This window comes from Callorhinus ursinus, unplaced genomic scaffold (assembly GCF_003265705.2).
Source record: "Callorhinus ursinus isolate GAN/ISIS: 27379988/994484 unplaced genomic scaffold, GSC_fseal_2.0 scaffold7, whole genome shotgun sequence".
Classification (NCBI taxonomy): domain Eukaryota; kingdom Metazoa; phylum Chordata; class Mammalia; order Carnivora; family Otariidae; genus Callorhinus; species Callorhinus ursinus.
Window position 1 is genome coordinate 47634447 of NW_027397069.1, and position 25686 is coordinate 47660132.

General features: G+C 36.2%; 1 protein-coding gene across 5 annotated transcripts in view; it reads right to left on the reverse strand.

Annotated features, from left to right (window-relative positions):
• The window catches only part of VWA8 (von Willebrand factor A domain containing 8), a 336853-nt gene that overhangs the window by 122030 nt on the left and 189137 nt on the right, over window positions 1-25686 (reverse strand). For all 5 annotated transcript variants that reach the window (XR_012378777.1, XR_012378779.1, XM_073894490.1 and 2 more), the window contains 5 exons: window positions 20067-20142; window positions 17900-18035; window positions 15428-15547; window positions 13795-14000; window positions 12046-12197 (listed from right to left, as the gene is read on the reverse strand). Coding sequence is in view for 3 of the 5 variants with exons in the window: in XM_073894490.1 (XP_073750591.1) it covers window positions 12046-12197; window positions 13795-14000; window positions 15428-15547; window positions 17900-18035; window positions 20067-20142 (690 nt within the window). In the remaining 2 variants the exon portion in view is untranslated. The remainder of the gene's footprint in view (window positions 1-12045; window positions 12198-13794; window positions 14001-15427; window positions 15548-17899; window positions 18036-20066; window positions 20143-25686) is intronic.

A 25686-nucleotide genomic window follows, 5' to 3' on the forward strand; every position in this document is an offset into this window, starting at 1 on the left:
TGTTCCCTCTCTCGCTGTGTCTCTCTCTGTCAAATAAATAAATAAAATCTTAAAAAAAAGTTTTAACTAAAAGGTAAATACCAAAATTATAACTGAGATCAAATTATATAGAAAGCAAAAAAAGAGTGTTTTCCTAAGCATGCCCACAATTCATAACATGATGCATATGGACTCCTAATACAGTCTGAATTACATGCAAGAGATTTGTCTAAGATTGTTTCCATAAAGAGGTGATCTGCGGTTTTAAAGAGTATGTTCTGGCAAATTTCTGCCTTCTCTGAACATTTGCCAATACTATTTCTGGAGTCTGAAAGAAACACATGAAAAAGATTTGGATCTTTCTAGGGGCATTATGCAATTGGAAGTTGTTGACGTTCTTATTAGCAACAATTCCTAAAACATCTCCTTACCACAAGAACTACTAATTTTCACGGGAACAGTGGAACCCCTCAGGGTAGTTCCACCAACTCTCAAAACTTCATCAATTACTACCATCTTGGAGAAAAAAAAGAACAACTTTGATTTTAGCAGTCCTCACTCACTCCTAATGTTTTGGATCTAACCTCTCGTAAAAATTAGGTTGGACTGTCCAACTGAGTTTACTAGAACCTTTCATAGAAAAACCCTGACAAATATGTTCACTTTTGGCTCTTATGACTTCCTCTTACTCTCCAGCCAATTTAGGTCTTAGCCACCTTGAACTGCTACTTGCTCTTCCTGAACAAGCTATGCATTTTCATGCTTCCATGAGGCTATTACCTCTTCCCAGAATTCCTCTCTGCTATTGCTTCTTCGGTGAAATCCTTCTCAGTCTTAAGGCCCAATTCAAATGTCACGTCCCCTTGCATCTCTTGCCCTTATTTCTTTCTGAGCAGAATGAATCTCTTGCTCTTCTGGGTTTCCATGGAAATTTGCACATTTGGAACTCTTAGAAACTCTTAGGATACAGTTCTGTAGAATTTGTAATTTTCAAATTTAAGGCCTGAGAGAATAAAATTTTTGAGATCAAGGTCAGAAGTGAATCCCTTGCAAATATTTATATTTCTTAAAATAAAAAGTCAGCATACTTAAAAAGAGAAAATAGAAAAGCCCCTTAAAACACTTTAAATAAGTAATAATGGATATTACTATTTCCCAGTTACCCTCATTTGCTAGAAACTTCTGAGTCTCCTTGCCCTATAATCTCATATGTTGCTGGCAAGTTAATTTTGTTTTGCTGCAAATGATGTGCACACGAGTATAGGTAGGTGTGTTTCCTGTCTTTGCCTGGCTCTGCATTAGACATGATGGCTTTCGCTTTCTAACTTAGACTTGTGTTCCTCTGCCACTTAGGTCCTGCTGATGTCACAGAAATGAAGAGTAATTTGGATGCATGAGATGGAAAAAGATTTGGGGAAACCTGCTATTCTTGGCTGACCGTTCTCAAACATGCGCCCCAACATCCAGAATGACTCTGTGTGGTCTTAGTGCTGGTGCCTCGCGTCACTCTGTGCCAGCAGACATCGTCAGCTTGCTCCGCACATCTCTGGCTTTCTTCCTCCTCGAAGAAGGTGCCGAAGTACGGTTCTGGGGCCTGGGATTCCTTTCTCTCCTCTTTCTTCAAGTTTTACTGCAAAAACTTCTCTTTTTCTGCCATCTGCTTTACCATCCACATCTTAGTATTTTCTAATCTTAAGTTCTTCCATTTTCTAATTATCCACATCAAGAATGACAGGGATTGGATCTTTCCCAGTTGGAAATTCCCCACACTTCCAACCCCCCACAGAAAACCTCTGTTATTTCCCACAAGAAGTACTCATAGGATGAGATAACCCTGTTGTGAATATAGCACTTTGAATATAACATTGCATAGCAAGGTTGGTCGTTTACATATTTTCCCAATAAGATGAATTCATCAAGGGTAAGGCTTACATCTTACTTGAATTCTTGACTCTCTGGTACTCAGAATCCATCCATTCTGCCACTGAAATCTCTCTTGCTCTTGAGCCTCCTTTCCTCTCCACTGCCACAGGCCGGCCCCCACTGATCATGACCCGGATAACGGCATGGACTGCTTCCAGACAGGTCTTCTGGCTGTCAGCTTCACTGCCTCTTGGTTTTTTTTTTTTTTTTAAAGAAAAAAACCCAAAGGAATCTTTCTAAATTACGCATTTGACCATGCTACTTTTTGGTGTCAAATTCCTCCGGGATTCCCTCTGACCCTTCTCTCCCTTTTAGCCCCATCACAAGGCATGCCCTCACTCCACCCTTTGAGTCACCAAACTACTTGCAGTTTCCAAAATGCACCGTGGCCTCTTAAAACTGTCTCTGCTTTAAGTGTTTTCTTCTTTATTTGCCTGGAGAAGGCCTAGTAATCCCTTAAGCATTCAGCCTGGTTAATCCTCCCTCTCCCCCAGGGCAGAAGGCAGCAATCCTACCTCTCTGATTCTCTCTAGCGTGACTCTAACAGACCACAAGTCACTCTTTACTTGAGTGCTTCCCCAATTAACTGTGACCTCCTTGAAGGCAGATATGAAGCCTTCATCACCTTTGTATTTCTGACTCCCTACCTAGTGTGTACTGATATGAGAATCAAAGGCAAAAGAAAAAATTAAATTTCCTTACTGCCTACAGCCCATTGACAAGTCTTGGTAGAGTGACCTTCCTCTGGGAGCTCAACTTACTGGATGTTGACACTTTGCTAAGGGCAAAAGGCAATCTTAGCCCGACCCCCCCAAGATCCTCTAGGTCTTCTTGAACATATAAAAATTCCTTTGGAAACGTCCTTTATCTCTATCCCCCAAGATACATGTTAGCAATCATCCTCTAAACATATGGCCCACTGATAGACATCTGAAGGGTCTCCTGACTGAGAGTTTACTAAACAGTAATCAATGACCTTTTCCTAACAGCAGCTAGCCCCCTCAGGATCCTGGAAACATTGTTTCTAAAACAGGCTGGAGGCTTGTGCTGTCCCTAAGCCCCTCCCAACTTGAAAGTATATAACGGGCCACTCCTCATGACCCCAGTGCAGCTCTTCCTGCCCACGGGTCCTGTCTCTGTGCTTTAATAAAACCACCTTTTGCACCAAAGACATCTGAAGAATTCTTTCCTGGTCATGGGCTCTGAACCCCACCACTTTAAACCGCATCATTTATCACATAAATGCTCAATAGTGTTTCTTTTTCTTTTTTAAAGATTTTATTTATTTATTTGACAGAAAGAGAGCACAAGCAGGGGGAGGGGCAGAGGGAGAGGAAGAAGCAGGCTTCCTGCTGAGCAGGGAGCCTGATGCGGGGCTCAATCCCAGGACCCTGAGATCATGGCCCGAGCCGAAGGCAGACGATTAACCGACTGAGCCACCCAGGCGCCCAATAGTGTTTCTTAAATAAATGAATGCTTGGCTACATCAGAACGGCCAACATCTTTACCTACTTGTTTCTCATCTCAATGGCAAGTTGCAAACCACTACAGCATTCTTCCCCCATTGCGTCCTGACTACATGACTCTCAATAAATGATGCAATCTACTTTGCAGGTGTATTTTGAAGAGTTACAGGTGGAGATGGGGGATTTCTATGCAGGCAGGTGACAGGTATCACCTGCAAATGTTCAAGGAATCCAAGGATAACTCTGGGAGAATTTAAGATGAGTATGAAAGAAAATTCATAGACCTTAATGATTTCTATGTAGATTGGTTATATTTTAAATTTTTTCTGCACCTTCACAAAGGAGTTGAAAGCAAATGAAATGGCCATGAAGCTACTTTATAATATACCAAGAGAATATGGGGCAAGGCCATGAAACTATAAAACCCAATACCACCCTTCTGCTCATAACAGTTCTGGGATGTCATTATGTAAATCTTATTACTTTTGAAAACTAAAAGCTCTTTTATGAAATGAAAGTAAATCATCACACAGAGTGGAATTGTACACCTTAGAACTCCATGATCAGCACCGTGAACTCATTTGTAAAAACCAAGACTATAAAAAGAAAATGATAGCATATAATAATTTGGAAAATGGAAGGAGAAGCACAAAACTTTAAGAGATTCTTAATTTAATGCAATAAACAGTAAACTGATAATTATTCCTATTTTCAAAAACAAAACCTAATGAAATTACTCCAAAGAGAGGCTCCGGTTGGAACGCTCTCTTTGATGCCTCTGCTACCCCAAAGTTGGTTTTGGTCAGAGAAGCAGCTGCTGTTGATGTTCCAATTACACAGGATAAGTCTTTAACATAGAAAACCAATTCTAGACAGATACCCTTTCAAAGACATTCATTATAGATGAAGCTGTTCTGTCTGCAAATATGTATAACTATTTTTATTTTTGCTGCTTTAAAAGTGTTTTCTTCCCTCACTTGATATGTTTAGGTTGATGTCTACCAATGCATAGATTTACCTATATTGTGTTGAAATGCAATAGAACTGCCTGGTTAATGTGATTTGTCCTGTGCCAACGTTCCACCCTTAGAGGAGGCATTGCAGTGCAGTGCACCAGAGGCAAAGATGCCCAAATGTAGCAATCTCAGAATAGACCTTTATTTCATCATTTTTATTTTATTTAAATAAGAAAACAAAATGAGTAATTCCAGTGCCTAGATAGGTGGTAGGCATTTAAAAAATACAATATAGAAAATAATATGCATGTTAGGATATTAAAACAGTACAGAAAGTGAGCCTTCCTTTCTCTACTCCAGGGCCTCTCTCTATGGCAACTACTCTCAACAGCTACAACTGTATTTTTATTTATTTTCTTTAAAGATTTTATTTATTTATTTGACAGAAAGAGAGAGACACAGCGAGAGAGGGAACACAAGCAGGGGGAGTGGGAGATGGGGAGAAGCAGGCTTCCCGCAGAGCAGAGATGGGGCTCGATTCCAGGACCCTGGGATCATGACCTGAGCCGAAGGCAGAGGCTTAACGACTGAGCCACCCAGGCGCCCCTACCACTGTACTTTTAAATTGCTTAAAATGTGAACCTATTTAAGAAGTTTAATAAAAATATTGGCTGGGGTGCCAGTCGGTTAAGCATCTGGCTCTTGATGTCAGCTCAGGTCTTGATCTCAAGGTTGTGAGTTCAAGCCCTGTGCTGGGTTCAATGCTGGGTGTGGAGCCTACTTTAAAAAAAAAAAAAAAGTTAAAAAAAAATGGCTAATACGGACCCAGAACTTATTAATTCAAAGTTACCTTATTTTGCCTGAAAAATAAAATTAAAAAAAATTTAAGAGAGCATTTGAAAGCAGAGAGAGAATACAGATGTCAACAGGACATCAGAAGAGTAATTCCAATTGGGCTTATTCATTAGCTATGGGACACTTTTTATTTTTATTTATTTTTTTAAAGATTTTATTTATTTGAGAGAGACACAGCAAGAGAGGGAACACAAGCAGGGGGACTGGGAGAGGGAGAAGCAGGCTTCCCGCTGAGCAGAGAGCTGGATGCGGTCCCAGGACCCTGGGATCATGATCTGAGCTGAAGACAGATGCTTAACGACTGAGCCACCCAGGCGCCCCATGGGACACTTTTTAAATGCAGTCACACATTAACAGTCATTTTTAGATGGGCAGTCTGTCTGGCAACAGCATTTTTATATGTCTGAAAGTGATAATCATATTTAAACAAATGTATAAAGACACAAAGTATTGATATCAGTGTCTGTATTCTCTATGAGAACACTTTATATGCATTATAAATCTGTTCATTAAGCTTAGAATAAATAAGTTAGCCCCAAATCTCAAGGAACAAAAAGAATGGAGAAAGAATGCAGAAAAAGGGGGGTTGGGGAAGGAGTGTTATATATGTTCAAATCTAGTTCATTACAGATATGTGTTGCCCCTTGAAGAACACGGGTTTGAAACGTCCAACTTACGTGCAGATTTTTTTAAAAAATAAATACAGTAAGTACAGTGCTGTAATAACATTTTCTTTCTCTGGCTTCCTTTATTGTAAGAATACAGTAATAATACATATAACATACAAAATATGTGTTAATCAACTGTTTATGTTACTGGTAAGGCTTCTGGTCAACAGTAGGCTATTAATGGTTAAGTTCTGGAGGAGTCAAAAATTATATGAGGATTTCTGATTGCATGAGGGGTTGGTGCCACTGATCCCCATATTGTTCAAGGGTCAACTGTATTTCTTTTCAATAAACTTGGGAAGAAATTCTTTCAAAAAGAACCCCCTTTCAGAGAAATGTCTCTTTTATTAAGAAAAAAACTGGAAAGAAAAAATTCTCAGTGCATGAAATAACATATAGAATCACAGGAAAAGATCCATAGGAATTAACAATGCAATGGTTATCTCCAAATGGTGAGATTATAAGTGTTTTAATTTTCTTTTTGCTAATTTACTTTAAAAATAAATGGGACAGCATTCTTCATTTAGTAAATATGCATCATAAGGAAATACATATAAAACCTTTTTAATTTCCTCAAATTTTTATTCCCCTTGGCTAATACAAATAAATGGTTGGTAGATAATAGGTAGTTTGCCAGTGACAAATAGGCAATCAATGCTTTGGAAAAAAAGAAACTAGCTTAAGGAGCACCTGGGTGGCTCAGTTGGTTAAGCATCCAACTCTTGATTTTGGCTCAGGTCGTGATCTCAGGATTGTGAGATCCAGCCCCGCATAGGGCTCTGCTCTGGGCATGGAGCCTGCTTAAGCATCTTTCTCTCTACCTCCACCCCTGTACTGGTGCTCTTTCTCTCAAAACAACAACAACAACAAACAAACAAGCAAACAAAAAACAAAACGCCACCAAACAAACAAACCAACACAAAAAAAGAAACTAGTTTAAGAATAAACTGTGGAATTTAAGAAACAAGGCAGAGGATCATAGGGGAAGAGAGGAAAAAATGAAACAAGATGAAACCAGAGAGGGAGACAAACCATAAGAGACTCTTAATCTCAGGAAACAAACTGAGGGTTGCTGTAAGGGAGGGGGTGGGGGGATGGGGTGGCTGAGTGATGGACATTGGGGAGGGTATGTATTGTAATGAGCACTGGGTATTATATAAGACTGATGATTCACAGGCCTGTACCCCTGAAACAAATAATATATGTTAATTAAACAAAAGAATAAACTAAGCAGCATTAAAAAAGAAATCAACAGAGTTGAGGACAAAGAATTTAGAGTAAGAAAGATGTCATTTAAGTATTTTATAGACATGTATGTCTCTTAAGGAAGACAGAGAGAAAAACACATAATGATAACTTCAGAGGGTAGAGATAATTTCTCCGAAAGTTTGATTTATTTAAAAATGACCATAACCTTTTCCCCCCTCATTTTATTTATTTTTTTAAAATTAACACATAATGTATTATTTGTTTCAGAGGTACAGTCTGTGATTCATCAGTCTTACACAATTCACAGCATTCACTACAGCACACGCCCCCCCCCATTGTCCAACACCCAGCTCCCCCATCCCTCCCAACCCCTCCACTCCAGCGACCCTCAGTTTGTTTCCTGAGATTAAGAGTCTCTTATGGTTTGTCTCCTTCTCTGGTTTCGTAAAAATGACCATAACCTTTAAGAAGATTCCATAAATTAGTTTTGTGTTGCAAATCAGGAAGGAATAATGGCCAGTATGTTTTTTTATATATGGCAGCCAAACAAAGTTTTACCTTGTGTTTTACTTCATGATCCTTCACTATGCAAAAAAGAAAGGGAAAACTTAACTGGGAATGAAGGAGTCTCTCAAATGATCTTTGTTGTGCCAAAAGTCTATGTTGATCCACTTTTTGACTGACTTTTCATTGTGAAATATCACTGGGGGCTACACCCCCCCCAAATCTGAATCAATCATAACTCTGTGAAGAGTTACACGTATATGACATCATAGTCAGCAATGTTTCTAAGTTGCTTACCTAAAATCTAAGGGCCCTTTTAAACCAATTTCAGTAATTTTCAGTATCCAAAGAGTAACTCTGAATTGTAATTTGCTTATCAATCTGCCTTCATTTGTCTTTAGAATTGGAATTAAAATTATGTATATGTATAGTATTTGCCCCCATTAGCCTTCTAACCTTAAGCAATTGACATAAGTTCTCCATGTCTCAAATTCCTCATCTACAAAATGCAATAATATTATGTGTGTGTGTGTGTGTGTGTGTGTGTGTGTGTGTATAAACATTATATATGATAGGTTTGTTATGAGGATTATCTAAATTCATGTAAGAGAGTGCCTGGAAATATGCTGGGCACATAGTTATCTATAAGTTGTTTACATTACCATCATCACTATTGTTATTAATTAATATGTTTAGAGGTAGAGTATTCATATTCCACTGTAAATCTATGAAATATTAATTCTCTCATCTTAAGAAATGTGAAGTTGAGAGTGGCATATAAATTTAAGATAATATTGTATAAGTCACTTAAAATTATGTTACAAAAAACAAGATTTTTTTTCCTTTAAAACAAATGCTTCCCCCCAGCATGTTAGAGATCATAAATTACTCTGAAACACACTTTTAAATTTAGAAGAACCAATGTGCTAATAGTATCTTTATTCTTAAATAAAAGAAACTTCATAAAATAAAAGCTCATTTTAAGGAAAAACAAGAAAACTTTGCTTTGAAATTTATTACCTATCTCTACCATAGTAGATAAATGATATGCTTCTGCTTGGATCTTTAGACCTAACTGTATGTGCGCACTCATTTCCCCTCCAACAATGACATCTGAAACTCTAGCTCAGATTATTTCTTTAAGAGCTCAGATTTTAACCCAAATCCTTCTATCTCTGCCTAAATTTCTCCCAGTGTGCCTCCTTATTTGGCTATGTCTGCCATCTCTTTGGTCTATCCTATCTATCAGAAACTGAAAAGGGAACAATAAAAAAACAAACAAACAAAAAACCTCAGGAAGTACTAGTGGGAAGAGGCCAATGTAATGTGGGGGTCTAGGTGGCCAATTGTGATCTCAGTACTAAGAACTGGGAATATATTATAGATCAGGAATAAGAGCTGTGTTACACATGACAGGCATGGTAAAATAACCATCCAGTAAGACTCAGCCTAAAAGTATCAGGTTTAGCAAAAGTTTAGTAAAGAAGATCAGTCATATTCACCTTATAATAGGACACTGGGCCTTTTAAAAACGCACACAGACCTATGAAATAGATACCATCCTGCACTCTTTAGGAGAACAAAAGGGGAAATGCCAGGATCTCTTCTGGGAATTCACCAAAGAGCAGGAATGGGACATCACCAAACAGCCAAAATATATTCTGATTGCAGCTGAGGAAGAGGGTGTTATAGAAGACAGTACCAACAGTGCTCTACTATCATCTGTGTCCATGTGAAAACTTCCTTGAAGTGTCTGCCTTACATCCCTTCTTAGTTATATACACTGGGTGGCCAATTATTTTTCCATCCCCATCTTAAGCGTGAATGTGAACACCTTATTCTGGAGTCAGTGTAATTTTGCTCCCATCCAATAAACAGTACGGTTGGATTAGAGAACAAGATTAAGAGGCTGTAGCAAGGATTTTTCATTTAGGGCCAAATGATATTATCAATAATTAAAACATTTTGTCTTTCTTTTTTAGAAACAGAAGCCCAATGAAGACCTTCTTCACTGACATAGTATATGCAGAGGTGGGCAGGAGCCAGCCTGGAAGAACTGGTTTAGCAAAACGTCTAGAAAAGTCAAAGCAAATTATAAGACCACATGGGGACAACTTTAAAACTTCAGAGATCTATGTAATTACTATTAACAGTGTGCTACTCTAGGGAGAAAAAAGAAAACATTAGTATCACTCTTTTCTTATTTGTTTTTGTTTTTGCAAGGAGAGAAAATTAAGATTACATTAAAATGCAAAGGATGTTAGAATAGGAAGCAATCTTATCAATAAAGTTAACCTTATTAATTTTATGAAAATGACCCTATATTCTGGCCTCACTAGGGCAGTCTTATTTTACATCTCTTTTTACAGTAATTATTAAATGCACCCCCTTCCATTGTTAAACATGTACTAATTAGATGCTGTCTAATATAATTATGCTATCTAAAATGCCCTCATTTTATCAACAGGCTAAGATGTGTTTCTCCATCACTGACCAGGCACACAGGTTGAATATGTGACTAATCGCTGAATTCCCAGGCCATTACTTTGTCACTTACTGTGCTATCCTATCCAAAGTACAGGACTGATTGTTCAACAGAAATAGACAGTATGGAACCTGTGGATTTCACTTAGAGGGCAAGAAAATTACATCACTACTCTTGAGCTGCCCTAGTCATTGCAATTTACTGGTGTGGAAAAAATGCTGTGAATGTGCGAACTGTAGTCTACTATTATCTCCAACCCAAGGGAAAATTCACTCCTCTATAAGTCTATTTTTAGCTGTATGCAGTGGGTGGACAGCTAGTTGTTTCCATCCCCATCTTAGGCATGAGTGTGACCATCTTGTTTCTCGGCTCAATGTACCGTTTCCACTCACAAGTACTAGAATTGGAATTAACTTGCCATGGCAAGAATTTTTCAGTTTAGAACTGAAGACTGGAATGAATAAGTTAAACCATTTTATCTATCTTCCTTAGAAACTTAAAATGCCAACCATTTTCTTTTGATTGATCTTACCAACTGATATGTATTTTAATTTTTATTTCAAGTTGTTCAAGCATCCAAAAAAAGTTATTTTTAAATCATAAGTCTGGTTTCCATGAAGTCAAGACTCTATAGAAATTTGTTAACAGTAATAAAAACCATCTTATTTCCAATTGAAAATAAAGATATAGTTCATAAAAAAGAAGTAAAAAACATGAGCACTTATAGAAGTCTGTATATTAAAGATAATTTCTTGAACTCTCTAATATAGAAGGTATGCTATTAAATTAGGAAACTAGTTTCAAACTGCCTACAAACACTGCTAATCAATCAGTAAAACAGTATTCTAGAGAAAATTGTAGGTATTAACAACTGACACCAAATGACTGTTTTCAAAAAAATTTACTCATTAATAATATAAACCAATTCACTGATGATTTCAAACAAAACTCTATCTTGTGCTTTTACCACAAAAGGGAAATATTTGTTTCTCTTTAAGAATCCTTAAAGAAACTGTTAAAACTTTAACAATTTATTTTTATTCATATATATTCTGACAGGTTTTTATGATAACTTCAAAGAATAAATAAATAAGGATGATATATCCACTTAGGATATATATGTGTATATATGCATGTGTGTGTGTCTAGCTGGACTAATCATTAATTTATACTTAACAACTTTTTTCCAAGGAAGGTAGAGTGCCTCCTATATGAGACTAAATTTAAATAATAATTTAAAAGTAATTATTGTCCCTTGAGAATTATGGTAATTGACTATTTTTTTATAGAAAAGATAGCATTAGATGCATTATCAGTTGAGTGACACACATCTAAAACTGTTTTCTAGTGAATTTGCACTGACTTAATTACAAACTATATCAGCTATCTTTCTGGTAAACAACATATTTGCAAGACTCTTTACTAAGGTTAAGTACGTAGCCTATAATTACAAAATAAAGGCAGGCAACTGGCCTACATGAAACAAACCCACTTGTTTTCACTACCTCTCTCATCTGCTGAGCTGAAAGAACTAACCAACATTCTAAGTTAATATGATTATAAATTTAGAAAATGACCATAACAGAAAAACATATGGTGACATAAATAAGATCATCTTAATGAAATACATATTATCCCTTTATGTAGTTTTCATGTTTGTACCATAATTTTGCACTAGATTAGGAAATAATGAGAGTCATAGTAATTCAACAAAAGGACAGAGACTGTTAAAGAAACAAATATTTCCCTTTATTTGATTACATTACATCTACTCATGGGACATTCGAAATAATTAAAATTCTCAATTTACAGGCCCATAAAAAAATGCATTTTGACTGAAATCCAGCCAGCAAACAGCCACACACATGTGAAAAGCTTACTCATGGAATTTCCACCCCATGTCAGTTTAGCAGCATGTAATAGTAGTTCAGAATTATCACCATTTAAGAATCAAAACGGTAACCCCCAAGCATATTTGATCAATAATGAGTTTGCCTTACTCCTTCGCCAGCTGGACACTGGTTGGTTTTGCTCCGATAGGTATCCCGTACTTGTGCAAAGTGTTAATCAAAATCTCCCTCATGTCGTTGTTGTAGGAATCGAAGTCAAACACATTCCTAACCACAGTGGAGAGACCTTCAGTGGGAAATTTCTGTATTAAAAAAAAAAAATTCCCTTATGACACATGTGATTATTTATAAAACTGACAGAACAATAATGATCGAATCAACTGTAGCAGATATTTACAAGCCTTGTCAGGTAACAAGATAGGAGGAATATATACATTTTCCTTTTAATGTTTGCTCTGATAACAATTTCCTTTTCAAAAAAATATTAGAATTTGAAGGGGAATAGTTCCTTCTCTCAAATGCTAAATCAGTGATGAGATACTGTTTAGTGACTTCCACTGCCTTTAAAAATGAGTAGTAGATTGACTAAATAAAAAAAATACTATTTATATAGAGCAGTGTTGAATATCTATACAGAAGTAGAGAAGTCACAGGTCTATGAATAAATGAAAGGAAAGATAGAGGAGCAAGAAAAGAAGAGAAGAAGAACAGAAAGTACAGTGAACAGACAAACAGGGAATAGAAGAGGGAAAGAAAAATACTACTAATTGAGATTTACACTGGCTGGGTACTCTGGGTCCTCTATTGGCTCTGTCTTGATTTTCTTTAGGCTCTGGGATCTGAGCTGAGCTTCTCATGGTTTAATATGCAGAATGAAGTTTTTCCTTAGAAAAGCCTCCTTAGATTTTCCTTAGAGAGTTGGGGATAGGTCAGAGGTCAAGAGTCATTAGGTTGTGACTTTTTGCTCAGAGACCATTATTTATTATAAAAGTAGAACTGACCTGGGTTTTTTATTTTCTATACCAAGGTGGACTATACATTGTATTTGGCTACAAAGAACTGCATTTTCCTGTCCATTTATTCTATCTTATAGAACTTTCTTGTAGTCTTTACAGGCATATCATGAATACTGCTAGTTCCTACTGAGTTTTCTATCTCCACATTTTTTGTTTTCAAAATGGAAATATTTTGGGGTGCCTGGGTGGCTCAGTCGCTAAGCATCTGCCTTTGGCTCAGGTCATGATCCCAGCATCCTGGGATCGAGCCCTGCATCGGGCTCCCTGCTCCACGGGAAGCCTGCTTCTCCCTCTCCCGCTCCCCATTGCTTGTGTTCCCTCTCTTACTATCTCTCTCTCTGTCAAATAAATAAATAAAATCTTTAAAAAAAAAAAAGAAAGAAAGAAAGAAAGAAAGAAAGAAAGAAAGAAAGAAAGAAAGAAACCAGTAGAGAGAGAAGAAAAGAAGGGAAATAAGCCCACTCCCCCTGCTTGTGTTCCTGCTCTCACTGTGTCTCTGTCAAAATCTCTGTCAAAAGAAAAAAAAAAAGGAAATATTTTTCACTCAGATACCACATCCTTGTGGTATAAAGTCGAACAGTGGTAAAGTTTCCCTGCTGTCTCACTCTCTAGTCTTCCCTCACCCCCCCAAAAAACCCCACCGAATTTCCTAGCTCTTGGTAATGGCCATGGCATAGAACCTTGCCTAAGTCAATTCAAACACTAATATAAACTGCTCGTCAGTCTTCCAGATTTAAAATTTAGATTACAAATACTTCATATCATATCATCTGCATCAGTATTATATCTTAGAAATTGAAAGACTTGGTATACATTAAGCAGTCTAAAAAAACCCAAGACTGATGGTTCCTTTCAAACCTTTATGCACAGGCATATGCCATACCTGTAAATGTTTCACTATGTTGACAACTTCTCTGGTAGAATAAGGATAGTTAATAATCCCCTGGTCAGCTAAACTCCTCAGCTCTCCAAAGGCAGCCACAAGTTTCTGAAGGATGGGTTCAGACACATTTGGTCCATATTGCCTGAGCATTTCGAGCTCTGAATGGGGTTTGGGATTATCAACTGCATGGCAGCTAAAAATATCACCTATAGGAGAAAAGAGATTCACATTCAGCATGCAAGTAATCCATTATAATACCACAGGGAATATAGAATGACCATTTAAAGAGTCATTGGTTGTTCACCAAAGCATTTCTATTTTTAGATGTGTGAAACTGCACAGAAAGCCTGCCCAATAGGATGGTATAGAGAAGAAAGCAAATGACTGAAGCAAAAGAAAAGGAAACTGAGTGATGTGTGGTTTATTCTTCACAGATTTATTTCTGTTAAAAAATTATGAAATAGGGGCACCTGGGTGGCTCAGTCGTTAAGCGTCTGCCTTCGGCTCAGGTCATGATCCCAGGGTCCTGGAATCAAGCCCCGCATCTGGCTCCCTGCTCCACGGGAAGCCTGCTTCTCCCTCTCCCACTCCCCCTGCTTGTGTTCCCTCTCTCACTGTGTCTCTCTCTGTCAAATAAATAAATAAAATGTTTATTTTATTTGTATTCAAATATTATAAAATATTTGAATACAATCTCACTGGGAGATACTCAAATAAAAAAGCCAAAAAAGAGAAGTCTGCCTGTGTCTCTGCCAATTCCACTCCCTCCCCCATAGGCACGCAGGATTAACAGTTCAGTGTATTTATTCAACTATTATGGCTATTTGTTTCACTAAATAAAAATTGAGGATTGTTTTTGGTTTTTTTAATTCAGCATACGTAAACTTACCCCATTTTTCTTAACTGCTAGATAGTATTCTATTGTCTGGATATAACAGAATTTCTTTATCTAGTCCCATTTGGATGGACATTTGGGTTGTTCCCATTGTTTGGCTACTGTAAACAATGCTATATTGCCTATTTTTGTACTTAAATCATTGCACAGGTAATTCTCCTGAATAAATTCGCTGATATGGAATTGCTAGATCAAGAATCCTACTAGGAGACTGAGCCTGCTCCATATTGAGTATGAGAATTAATGGTATCCAGAATTACCTCCTTGCTATAGAGAAGTCCTTCTAAAAGGCTCCTGATGATGAAGCTTGTCTCAGGGCCTCTCTGATCCCTAAGAATCAGTCTCCTCAGAGCTGGTCTCAAACCCTCATAGTTATGGGGATGTGACAAAAGTTAAACACTACAAACCATTCCTTATTTTGTGTTTTATTCTAAGAGGCCCTAAACAACAAAGTATAGTATAATTGTTTGAGAAAATAGGCTCTGGAATCAAAGAGACTTCGACATGAAGTCAAGCTCTAATACTCTTACCTAAGTGACTCCAGAAAAAAAGGATCCCTCTGAATATCCGATATTCTCCTTCTCGAAAGTGGGGATAACAAATACTCTCACAAGATGGTTGTGATGATGACACAGTACACAGTAGCATGCAGTGACAGCCACTTCAGCATTGCTACTAAGACAATATTATTATTGTTATTGCTATTATTTTTGTTATTCTTTTCATTATTGTTTTTACCTAAAGTACCGAAGAAATCATTGCCTAAGAAAGGAAATCCAGGTCTGTTGGCCAAGACAATCATTCTAAAATCAGGATGAATCACAATAACATTTTCTCTTCCATTAACATTAGCAGAATCTGAAAAACAGAATTTCTATTTAGTCTTTATTGATATTTAATAATTCTTAAGAATATCAAGTTATAGCCTTTAAAATAATCTAAGCACTCATGCTGTTCAATCATGAAAAACTCTAAAAATCTGGTTGTCACAATTTGGTTACAGGAAAAAAAACTTTCTCGAGAAAGTTTGCTTAAGAGCAGAATACTGATAAAGCATATACTGAATTTTACAGGGACTTGTATTTTTATGTAAATTCAATGTACATCTAAAAAGCAAACATGTCCAAATATTGTCTTGCAGTATTGAAACTTGGCTTGAGATGTTATTATTCCTTTAAAAAAAAAAAGATGAAGAGTCCATAATGAAGGATAATCTAAAGGATACTCAAAGGATAATCCAAACATCCTTTAGATTTCATGAGATCAGTAGCTGCATCACTTTGCCTGCTGTTACGCAGCTAAGGAGTGATTCCTGTTTTAGATTTCCTACTCTGAAGCTTAAGATAGAATAAAGGCCTTTGAGCACCTAGTCAGCTCATTAGTGTAATGCCGATTTATTTCCAATTAAAGAATTCTACCTTGGTTCTTAAAATAAGTAATTGCAAGTTGACGGAAGCTTCCTTTGTGCAAATGTTTAAGGTAGTAAAGAAACTGAATATTACATTCTACTGGCTGATGTACATTTCAGATAGAACTGCTAGTCTAGACAATAATTCAGTTGGCAAAAACTTTATTGTTTGTTTTTTTGTTGTTGCTGTTTTCCTTTTTTCTTTCTTTCTTTTTTTTTTTTAAGAAGGAACACTTGTCATCTGGGTTTATTTAAATTCCAGCCTTAGGCTGTTCATCTTTTAAAAAAGATAGCTGTGAAGCACCTGAAATTTTATTTGAGATGAGTCTGTAAGAACCTACACTTAACTTTTTTGATATAATCTTTCAAATATGCCATATATTCATGTGCTAAATACAGTAAATAGTCTTAATGTATGATCCCTGTTAATTTCAGTCATGGTAAATAAAAGGGTATGCCTCATAGGCAAAGTTTAATTAGTTAATTAAAATAAAAATAACAATAAAAAATGAAAACTTAAAAAGGAAAGAAAATGGAAAACACGGCCCTAGAAGTGATACTTCAAGAAACCATGTTTAAAAGAGCCTCAGGGACTCTTCTGTTTAAAATGTTGTGTACAATTAAATTGGAGTTTAAAAATTAGAATGACTCCTTTTCTTTTAGATTACTCTTCAAAAATGTATTAGAAAATGTAGACAGTCACCAAGAGATAATCACTCCTTAACCACAATTTTGTTTCAGCAATTCTTTGTTTTCCATTCACTGTCCTCAAAATGTATCTAAAAAGGGCAGGCAGAATTCTAATCCTGAGAGTCTGAATGATCTTTCTAGTATTCAGACTGTCTAACTCAAATTCTCATTTTTCCCATAAATTCACTGTGAAGTCGATATGTTGGAATATTTTATTATTTATATTATTTATATTTTATGCTAGTTTCCTAGGCTTGGAAATGGCCATCTTCCAATGATAATGTCTAAGAAGAATCTCTCTGGTGATGCACCTGTACATTTTTAATGGGGTTTTCTTTACATACTCTCTTTGAATATTGAAGATTTTAGTTATTAGTCTCAATTTGTTTGGTTACCCTGCTATTGGCTATACATATTTTCAATGGCTAGTTACAGATGTTTAAGTCTTTTCATCACACAAAAAAATTAAATTAGAAACTAGAAAATATTCTCATGTTACATCAAACAATTTGTCTTTAGGTTAAACAGACTGATGAGACTCATCGATCTACAGTTTTCCTAACAACAAGAAAAAAAATTTAAATAAATAAATAAAAGGAAGAAGAGAGTCCAAAACAAGGATAGGAGTGTGTGTGTGTGTGTGTGTGTGTGTGTGTGTGTGTGTGTGTGTGTATGTAAATATATATGTAAAATCCCTGGCAATTTTTTTCTAATTATTGAGTAATAATAAATTAATTTTAATATTATAAGTCATAGAAACATGCTAGAGCTTTTAAAAAATCCAGTTAACAACAAAAGAAAATAAATTGCATAAAATAATGGAGGAATGAGAATAATGAGGATTATAGTTGGTATTCTCACAGTAGAAAAATATAAAGCTGATTTGTCTTAAAACTACTATGGGAATTTTCAAAGGTGCCCTCTGGCGATAAAAATGTGAAACAGACAAAGACAGATTCAGATGTATTGACTTTTATAAATGACTGTCAATACAGACAACTTCAGTTATAGTGAACTTATGCTTGTTACTTGCAGATAAGTAGTCAGCTAAGTGTGGGATTTGATACCAAAGATGTGAAATTTGCATATAATGAAAGCTTTTTTATACTCACTTGCAACAATGCGTCTTCCATCTGCTAGAATCATTTCTCCATTTTCTACTAGAGTTTTTAAAATACAGGTGACATTTGTTGGGGCTTTGTCTGCCTCATCTACCACCAGAACATGACCCAACTTTACTGCTTTAACCTTTAAAGACAGAATATTTATCATAAACAAACAAAATGAATGCAAATGTTTTAAAATTTTTATCACTCATTGCTTTGGGTTTATAATAGTAGCTAGTTTTATTTAAGTTATGGATATACTATCACAAAAAAGTGTGTAGCAGAGCTGGAAACAAAATTTACAAATCTCCACCAAAAGCTTCACATTGTTACTAAACTGTTAACTCTGCAGTTATCACTTTATTTCCCTTTAGCATCATATATTTTTTTTTTTTTTTTGCCAACTCCCCACTGAGCAGGGAGCCTAATGCGGGACTCGATCCGGGGACTCCAGGATCATGACCTGAGCTGAAGGCAGACGCTTAACCGACGGAGCCACCCAGGTGCCCTAGCATCATAATTATTCCTATGTTGGTGATGTTCACATTTGACACCCCAGAGTAGGGGAGATTTAAAACAAGTATAACAAATACAGAAATTAAAGTGCCATGGGAGTTAAGAAGATTGAGACATCACAATCAAGAGTGGATATTAGACCACTGCATTTGTTATGGCTCTAAAAGAATGTAGGATTTTAATAGATCAGAATGGATGGTGAGGTGGGTATTTAAGATAAAGGGAATCAATGGTCAAACTCAAGAAATCCTGGGGCATACTGAGGAAGGAGTGAGTATGAGTAGTCTATCTTCGCTGAAGCAGAGATTAAATGTAAGAAAAGAGAGAACAGGGTCTGAAAGGGTAGATCAGGTCTCTGCTACTAAAAACTTGATTGCCAGACTGAGAAATATGTACTTTATCTCATTAAATAATAAATTCATAAAGATTTATGAGTTCAGGCATGATCGGAATGAAGCTTGGAGCTACACTTTAGGACGTTCTATCTGGCAGCAATATGCAAATGGACTAAAAGGGAATTACTCTAAAAATTTGGTAAAAAAGTGGGTTGAGGGACTGATCTAATTTAGAGGAGACATGGAAAAGGGGAAATAAAAGGCATTAAACTGATCTGAAGAGTTTTTTGGAGGTATAATCTATAGTCTTGGCAACTGGTTAGATGGGAAGTAGGGAAAGGAAAAATAGGAAAGAGCCCTAGGTCTTAGGTGTCTGAGTAAATGGTGACATTATGAAGAGAAAGGTAAAATCTAGACTCTTAAAAACATTTTAAGAGGGTAGATAGGGGGAATGTTCAATTAATTTAAATGTAAACCCAAAGCTTATTTTTTTAATAGAAATTTCTCGTAACATAAAATAAGCCATATAATAAAATTTTCTCATTATATAGTTTTGGCAAATAATTTTAAGGAAATACAGATTGAGAAATAGATGATTCCCTTTACCACAAATATTTTATTCATATTCTAAAAAAAAGGCGGTAAGGGTTTTTCTCTTTAATTTTAGGGTAAAAATAAACTGAATTTAAAAAGAGGGAGAAAATATATAGCTTTCTAACAATAATCCAACTTCAGCCTTCACATCTATGTTCAGGGTAAGTCAGGTCCAACCTGGGAAAATTCAGGAAGGAGATTCTAAAGACTTCAATCACTTCGAAAACCTCCGGAACACAGAGGTTCTCACGTTGACCTGTTTGTGTCATTGATACAAAGGAACTATCCACATAGAGGGACATGCCAGCATTTCTTTGGGTCTCTATGTGAGAAGGTGAAGAAGGGGTTTTTCCAGCTACCCAAAACCCGGGACTAATAGTTTATTCATTAAAATCATTTAAAAAAATTCCAGAAGCATTATCTAATTTTAAACTGTACATATTTTTAAAACAACCAATTTTTTTTTTAAATTCTGGAATGATAAAGAAATCATTAGAGGATTTCTATCACTCCCTAAATCACTCCAAAGAGAGAACAGAATAAAAAAACATTTTCTCAATTATTTGTATTTAAATGTCCACTCCCCAAATGACACATGAATGTTTTCCTGTTAAGACTGAAATCTATCAGAATCTATGGGAGATTTACAAATCCCCCCTCAAAGGCTGAAATACAACTATCATTCAGAAAAATACAGTCGAGAATATTCATATAGTTGGATTACTAACCAAAGGTGAGTCTTCATACACAATTAGTCCATCTTGAACAGAAGGCTGAAGAGTAAGGGTTTGTACTGTGGTGTCCCTAAAGTGAAACCAAAACATTTTATAGTAAGTAAGAAAATACACTGACATGAATAAAAATATAGCACAGGAGGACCTCTTTTTCAGTTTTTGTTCACCATCCCACTTTTCTCAAAATGAATAATAACAAATGAAATTCCATTCAGCGACAGTATTTTGTAGGTGTTAATATAAATTACAAGCGTTTGGGAATTCATCCAGGTTTACAGATTATTCATGTTCTTTACTTTTCTTTTTCCTTCTAGTAATTTCCCTTGTGACCACTTCACTCCTCAAAAAATCACCTTCTGAGGATGAAGAGGAGAGATTAAAAATATATATTTGCATTGAAGAAATAATATTTATATTATTTGGAAAGAATTTTAATGGCGAGTTTGGTGATGACTGATGTGCTCATGTGGCCAATTAAGGCAATTCTGTGAATTACACACTGTGACCCAAACTGCCATCAGTGTGTGCAAAAGCCAGACTGTCTCACCTCCCTTCGAGAACCATAGATTTTTGAACATTTCTGTTAGGATTAAGGCAATCCTTTTCGTTTTCTTAAATCTCTTTGTTAGTATGTGCCAGACCTTCCTTTAGATCAGGATATTTGAATTATTAATAGTGAGCTATGACTTCCTTACATGATGAGATATGAAGTTCATATCACCTAAGAATATTTTTGCCAAAAATGTGTATATAAGCTGCAGGTGATAAGTAGGTCTAGACATGTTCAAGGGGACCAATTTTATATTTTCATCTTCTACATACACTCCATCTTTAAAATAAAAAATCCTATGGCCATCTTGATGATGTCACACGGTGAATTAAATTACTTTAAAAATGTGAGTAGCATCTTTCTTTCTAAGAATTCAAAGTTGTCTTTTCAAACTACCCTATCACTTATTCAAGTAATAGGTGGAGTTAGAGTTGTGTTCTTTTGAGTACCTATAATGTGTGAAACTTGGAATGTGAACCTCAGACTTTAGTGTTATAATATGCTTCTGAAACTTCTCCCTAAATGCTAACATTTATCACAACCTATTAAAGTTGTAAAATGTATATCTCTTAAAAAAAGCCAACAAATACCATATGACAATCACAAATAAAGCAAACTTGAGACATCATTCAAGTGAGTTTTTGCTTTAGCAAAACAAATTTAATCAAAATCAGTCAACTGCCTTGAGAGACAGTGGTGGGGTAGTGGAAAGAAGATTTTGTAGTCCGACCAATCAGGACTGAAATTCTAGTTCTTGTCACTTATTAGCCATCTGATCTTGGGTAAGTAATAAAACCCCCCAGGAGGCTTGATGTTGGAACACCAGGAAAGTAGCTGGCACAGTGTATGGTGGAAAGAAAGAGTGTAAGTACACGTCAACTTTGGCTATTTGATGATCTCATTCCTGCTTTTGTTGTGACTAAAAGTTCTTGCCTAATTTTCACCTGATCTTCAGGTTTTTAGCGTAGTTGGTGCTTCCTAGCAATCCCCTCCTTGAAAGATCAGGTTAGGTAACCCTACTGTATATTCCCTTTGAGCCCTGGATCTCCCCTATTCCACCCCTAACACACTGTATTGTAATTACTTTTAATATCTTTCTACACAAGACTATAAGATTTAAGACTGTGGACCACATCTACCTGTCCCTCCTCCTGTTCCCAGCATCTAATGGATGTCTGGCTCACAGGATGTATTTAGTAAATATTCATTGAATAAATGAATGCATGAACAAAATGACAAAAATGCTAAAAGTTAAAAATCAACACTGTAGCTTATAGCATAACACACAGTATGTGGATTTCCAAATTTATTAGATCATGGACCAACTCCCCCCCTCTTTGGTAACAGAGAATCTGGAATATAGAACCTGCTTTAGTAAATGTTGTGTTAGATTAAAGCTGACTCTCCTAGATGTAAGGAATCTTTTTTTATTAATTTATAAGTGTATATTAGAAAGTACAGTCATGTCGAGAAGTACACTTGGGGTTGACTAGTCAAGAGACTACCGAAGATATGGTTTATGTCCATCATGGGCTCCAACTGAGTTGAATTTAGACTTATTGTTATGAGTAACTCCTCCATCAGAGTCCTCATTTACCAGGGCTTGAGCAAGTACATTGCAATACAATTATCGACATTTACAATTTCTAGACTACCCAACTTCTTTGCACCTAGCTTGAAAGGTTTCTCCCTCTAATTTGACTAAATGGCAACTGGCTTCTTCAGTGAATTCCCTGGAGGTCTGGCCTATTGCTCTTCTTGACCTCTATTCCAAGCTCCCACTCTCACGATTCTGGCCCTTATGGGTGTGATGTCTGTCCTGTGATCTATTGCTTCCTATAGCCCAAGCACTATACTTCACAAAGAATTCATATTATGCTTTCATATTGGCTAAAATTCAAATTAACATGTGTTTGAAATAAAGCCTTGAAGATGTTAAGAAAAGTGAAAACATATTGTGACACTTTATTGGTACTTGTCACCTTTTAGTAGGAGTAGAATGTTTCTTTTACAATGTAATGATATCTAGTCATATACCCATTTTCCATATTCCTGGGTCTTGTAAGTGTCGTATAGGACACACTTTATGCTATCTTTTACCAAAAAGTTAATTTTTAGAGTTTTAAACAAATAAGAACACAGTTTAACCAATTTCACTTAAATTCGCTGTTAATATTCTAGCAATACAGAAGCGGGGGGTGGGTGAGGAAGAGAAAAAGATGTGTTCACACAGATTTTTATAGCAATATAGTGAATTTCTCACCTCATCTGTCACATATTTAATGGGCAACAACATGACACCTTCCAGCACCAAAATGGAAAAAGGAACTCTTATATCATTGTCAGTGAGAAGGAAATTCAAGTTGAATTCGAATTTTAAAAAGGCAAATATAATTGTTCTATAACACTTGAATTCAGATAGGATACAACATGCCAAATTAGATTTATCAAAAGACTTTTGTGCTAGAAATAAAAACCATAGTTTGATGGAATATGCACAAATCAGATGATTTCCAAAAGGGACTACAAATGAGAATGAATACAAATGGAAAGCGTGCCTTTCAGTGGAATAGTCTGTGAGAAAGAGGAATTTATAGGAAAAAAGTGGTTTTGTTCTGTTCTTTTTATTGATCCTCCATCCTATACATCAAAGGAAAAGCAAAGGTTAAAATATGTAAAATAATATGCAATTAGGAAAATTGTTTGGCTTATATGAGAGTAAGTTTCACTGATTATGTAAAAGGGGAAAACAACCTACTATCTCCAGCATAGTACTTAATACAACAGGAGAAAAGCTTGTTTTTCAAGGTAACTTACAATATTATAAACTTCAACTTAGTTAAGTGATGAGGTAATCATTATTGTCACAAGTAGCATATGAACTTACTTTTTTTTAAAGATTTTATTTATTTATTTGACAGAGAGAGACACAGTGAGAGAGGGAACACAAGCAGGGGGAGTGTGAGAGGGAGAAGCAGGTTTCCCACAGAGCAGGGAGCCTGATGCGGGGCTCGATCCCAGGACTCTGGGATCATGACCTGAGCAGAAGGCAGGCGCCTAACAACTGAGCCACCCAGGTGCCCCTTTACTCTTAAAGCCAATATAATGACTCCTTTTCAGAAAAATTGATTAAAATCATTGCTCTGTATTTAGGAGCATCTTGGATCAAAAGATACTAGTTCTCTACACAAATAGGCAATAACTCTAAGAGAATTATTTGCTACAATTTTAATTCTATTATGATTTGTTCTTCTCAAGAACAGCTTTGAAATATAAGCTCATAAAAGTTTAAATAGAGTCAATAATTTCAACAATACTGGGGAGAAGGAAATTTAAAACACACCCAAATCACATTTCCTTAGCCTAAGTTTAATAAAAAGATGGCTTTCCAGTATATAACTGTTATCCATAATGTTTGAATTAATTAGAATGTTCAGCTAATTGCTGACATAAATGTTCTCACCTCTCACTATCTTGCAGACTAAAGCTGTCTATCAATTAACACCTGTGTAGATAAAGGGGTTACTCAAAGAAATACGGTGCTAAACTCTATTCGTCTTTTAACTCTTTTTTTAAAAGTTTGTTTTAAATTAGATTTATTAATGTTTTGATAGTAATTTAAAATCATTCCAGATGCAATAAAAGTAATTAGGCTGTATACAGACCAGGTTTTTGTCAAAATAAGGAAAAAGAAAATTGTCCTCTGGAAAGCAAGCCCAATCTGTTCTTGAAATGTTGCTTGTAAAGGTATATTAACCTAGTATCTGCTAATTTACTGAGGAGCAAACGATCTCAAAATAGTGATGTTTATTTTGAAAATGATATTTTAGTACGTTATGTTTAAATTGGTTATGGTTAGCTTTCTTTTAGGAAAACAATAGTAGTTAAACGTAAGAGTGAAGGAAGAAAGAAGATACCTAAGAGTTTCAAATAGCTAACAAAAATAATCTCTAACTTCATAGTTCATTATATAATATTGGCTATAGGAATAGACTACTTGTTAATATAAGCCAAACATGAGAAAGGAAAGAGAGAATATGGCACATAGGAGGCACTTAACAAATATTTGCCAAATATTTTTAAAAGAGGGATGATCATGAAAATAGAAAAAAAAGTAATTTTTGCCAATAAGAGATAAGAATAACATCACTGATTGAAAAGTAAATGATGCTGAAAGATATTTTCAAGTGAAAAAGAGTTCATGGCATCAAGAATATCATTTCCACAGGCTTGTTTTATTTTCTTTTTTTAAGATTTTATTTATTTATCTGACAGAGAGAGAGAGAGAGACAGGGAGAGAAGGAACACAAGCAGGGGGAGTGGGAGAGGGAGAAGCAGGCTTCTCGCAGAGCAGAGATGGGGCTCGATCCCAGGACCCTGGGATCATGACCTGAGCCGAAGGCAGATGCTTAACGACTGAGCCACCCAGGCGCCCCTCCACAGGCTTATGTTAAATAATCAATAAAGGGGTGCCTGCGTGGCTCAGTGGGTTAAGCGGCTGCCTTCAGCTCAGGTCATGATCCCAGAGTCCTGAGATCAAGCCCCATGTTGGGCTCTCTGCTCAGTGGGAAGCCTGCTTCTCCCTCTCCCACTCCCCCTGCTTGTGTTCCCTCTCTCTCTGTCTTTCTGTCAAATAAATAAGATATTTTTTAAAAAAATCAATAAAATAAAGTAAGGGACACTAAAGTAATTTTCACCAATAAAACAGAGAGTGGTACTTAGACAAAGCTAATGGCAACAAATTTAAGATTTAAACAATGTTTACAAACATTCTGGGCTCTCTTGAATAGCACTGAACACCATTTTCCTAACCTTGTCTATAAAAGCAAATATATTTCGCCATGTTGAGAGAGAAACTTCCCAAGGCCCTCAAACAGAAACAGCCACTAATATAGCAGTCCTGCGACACAATAAAAAAAAAGGAAGACACAGGTAACTGTGATTGCTGCAGTGTTTGTTAAAAACCAGCACTGGGGGGCCCGTGGGTGGCTCAGTCGTTAAGCGTCTGCCTTCCGCTCAGGTCATGATCCCAGGGTCCTGGGATTGGAGCCCTGCTTTGGGCTC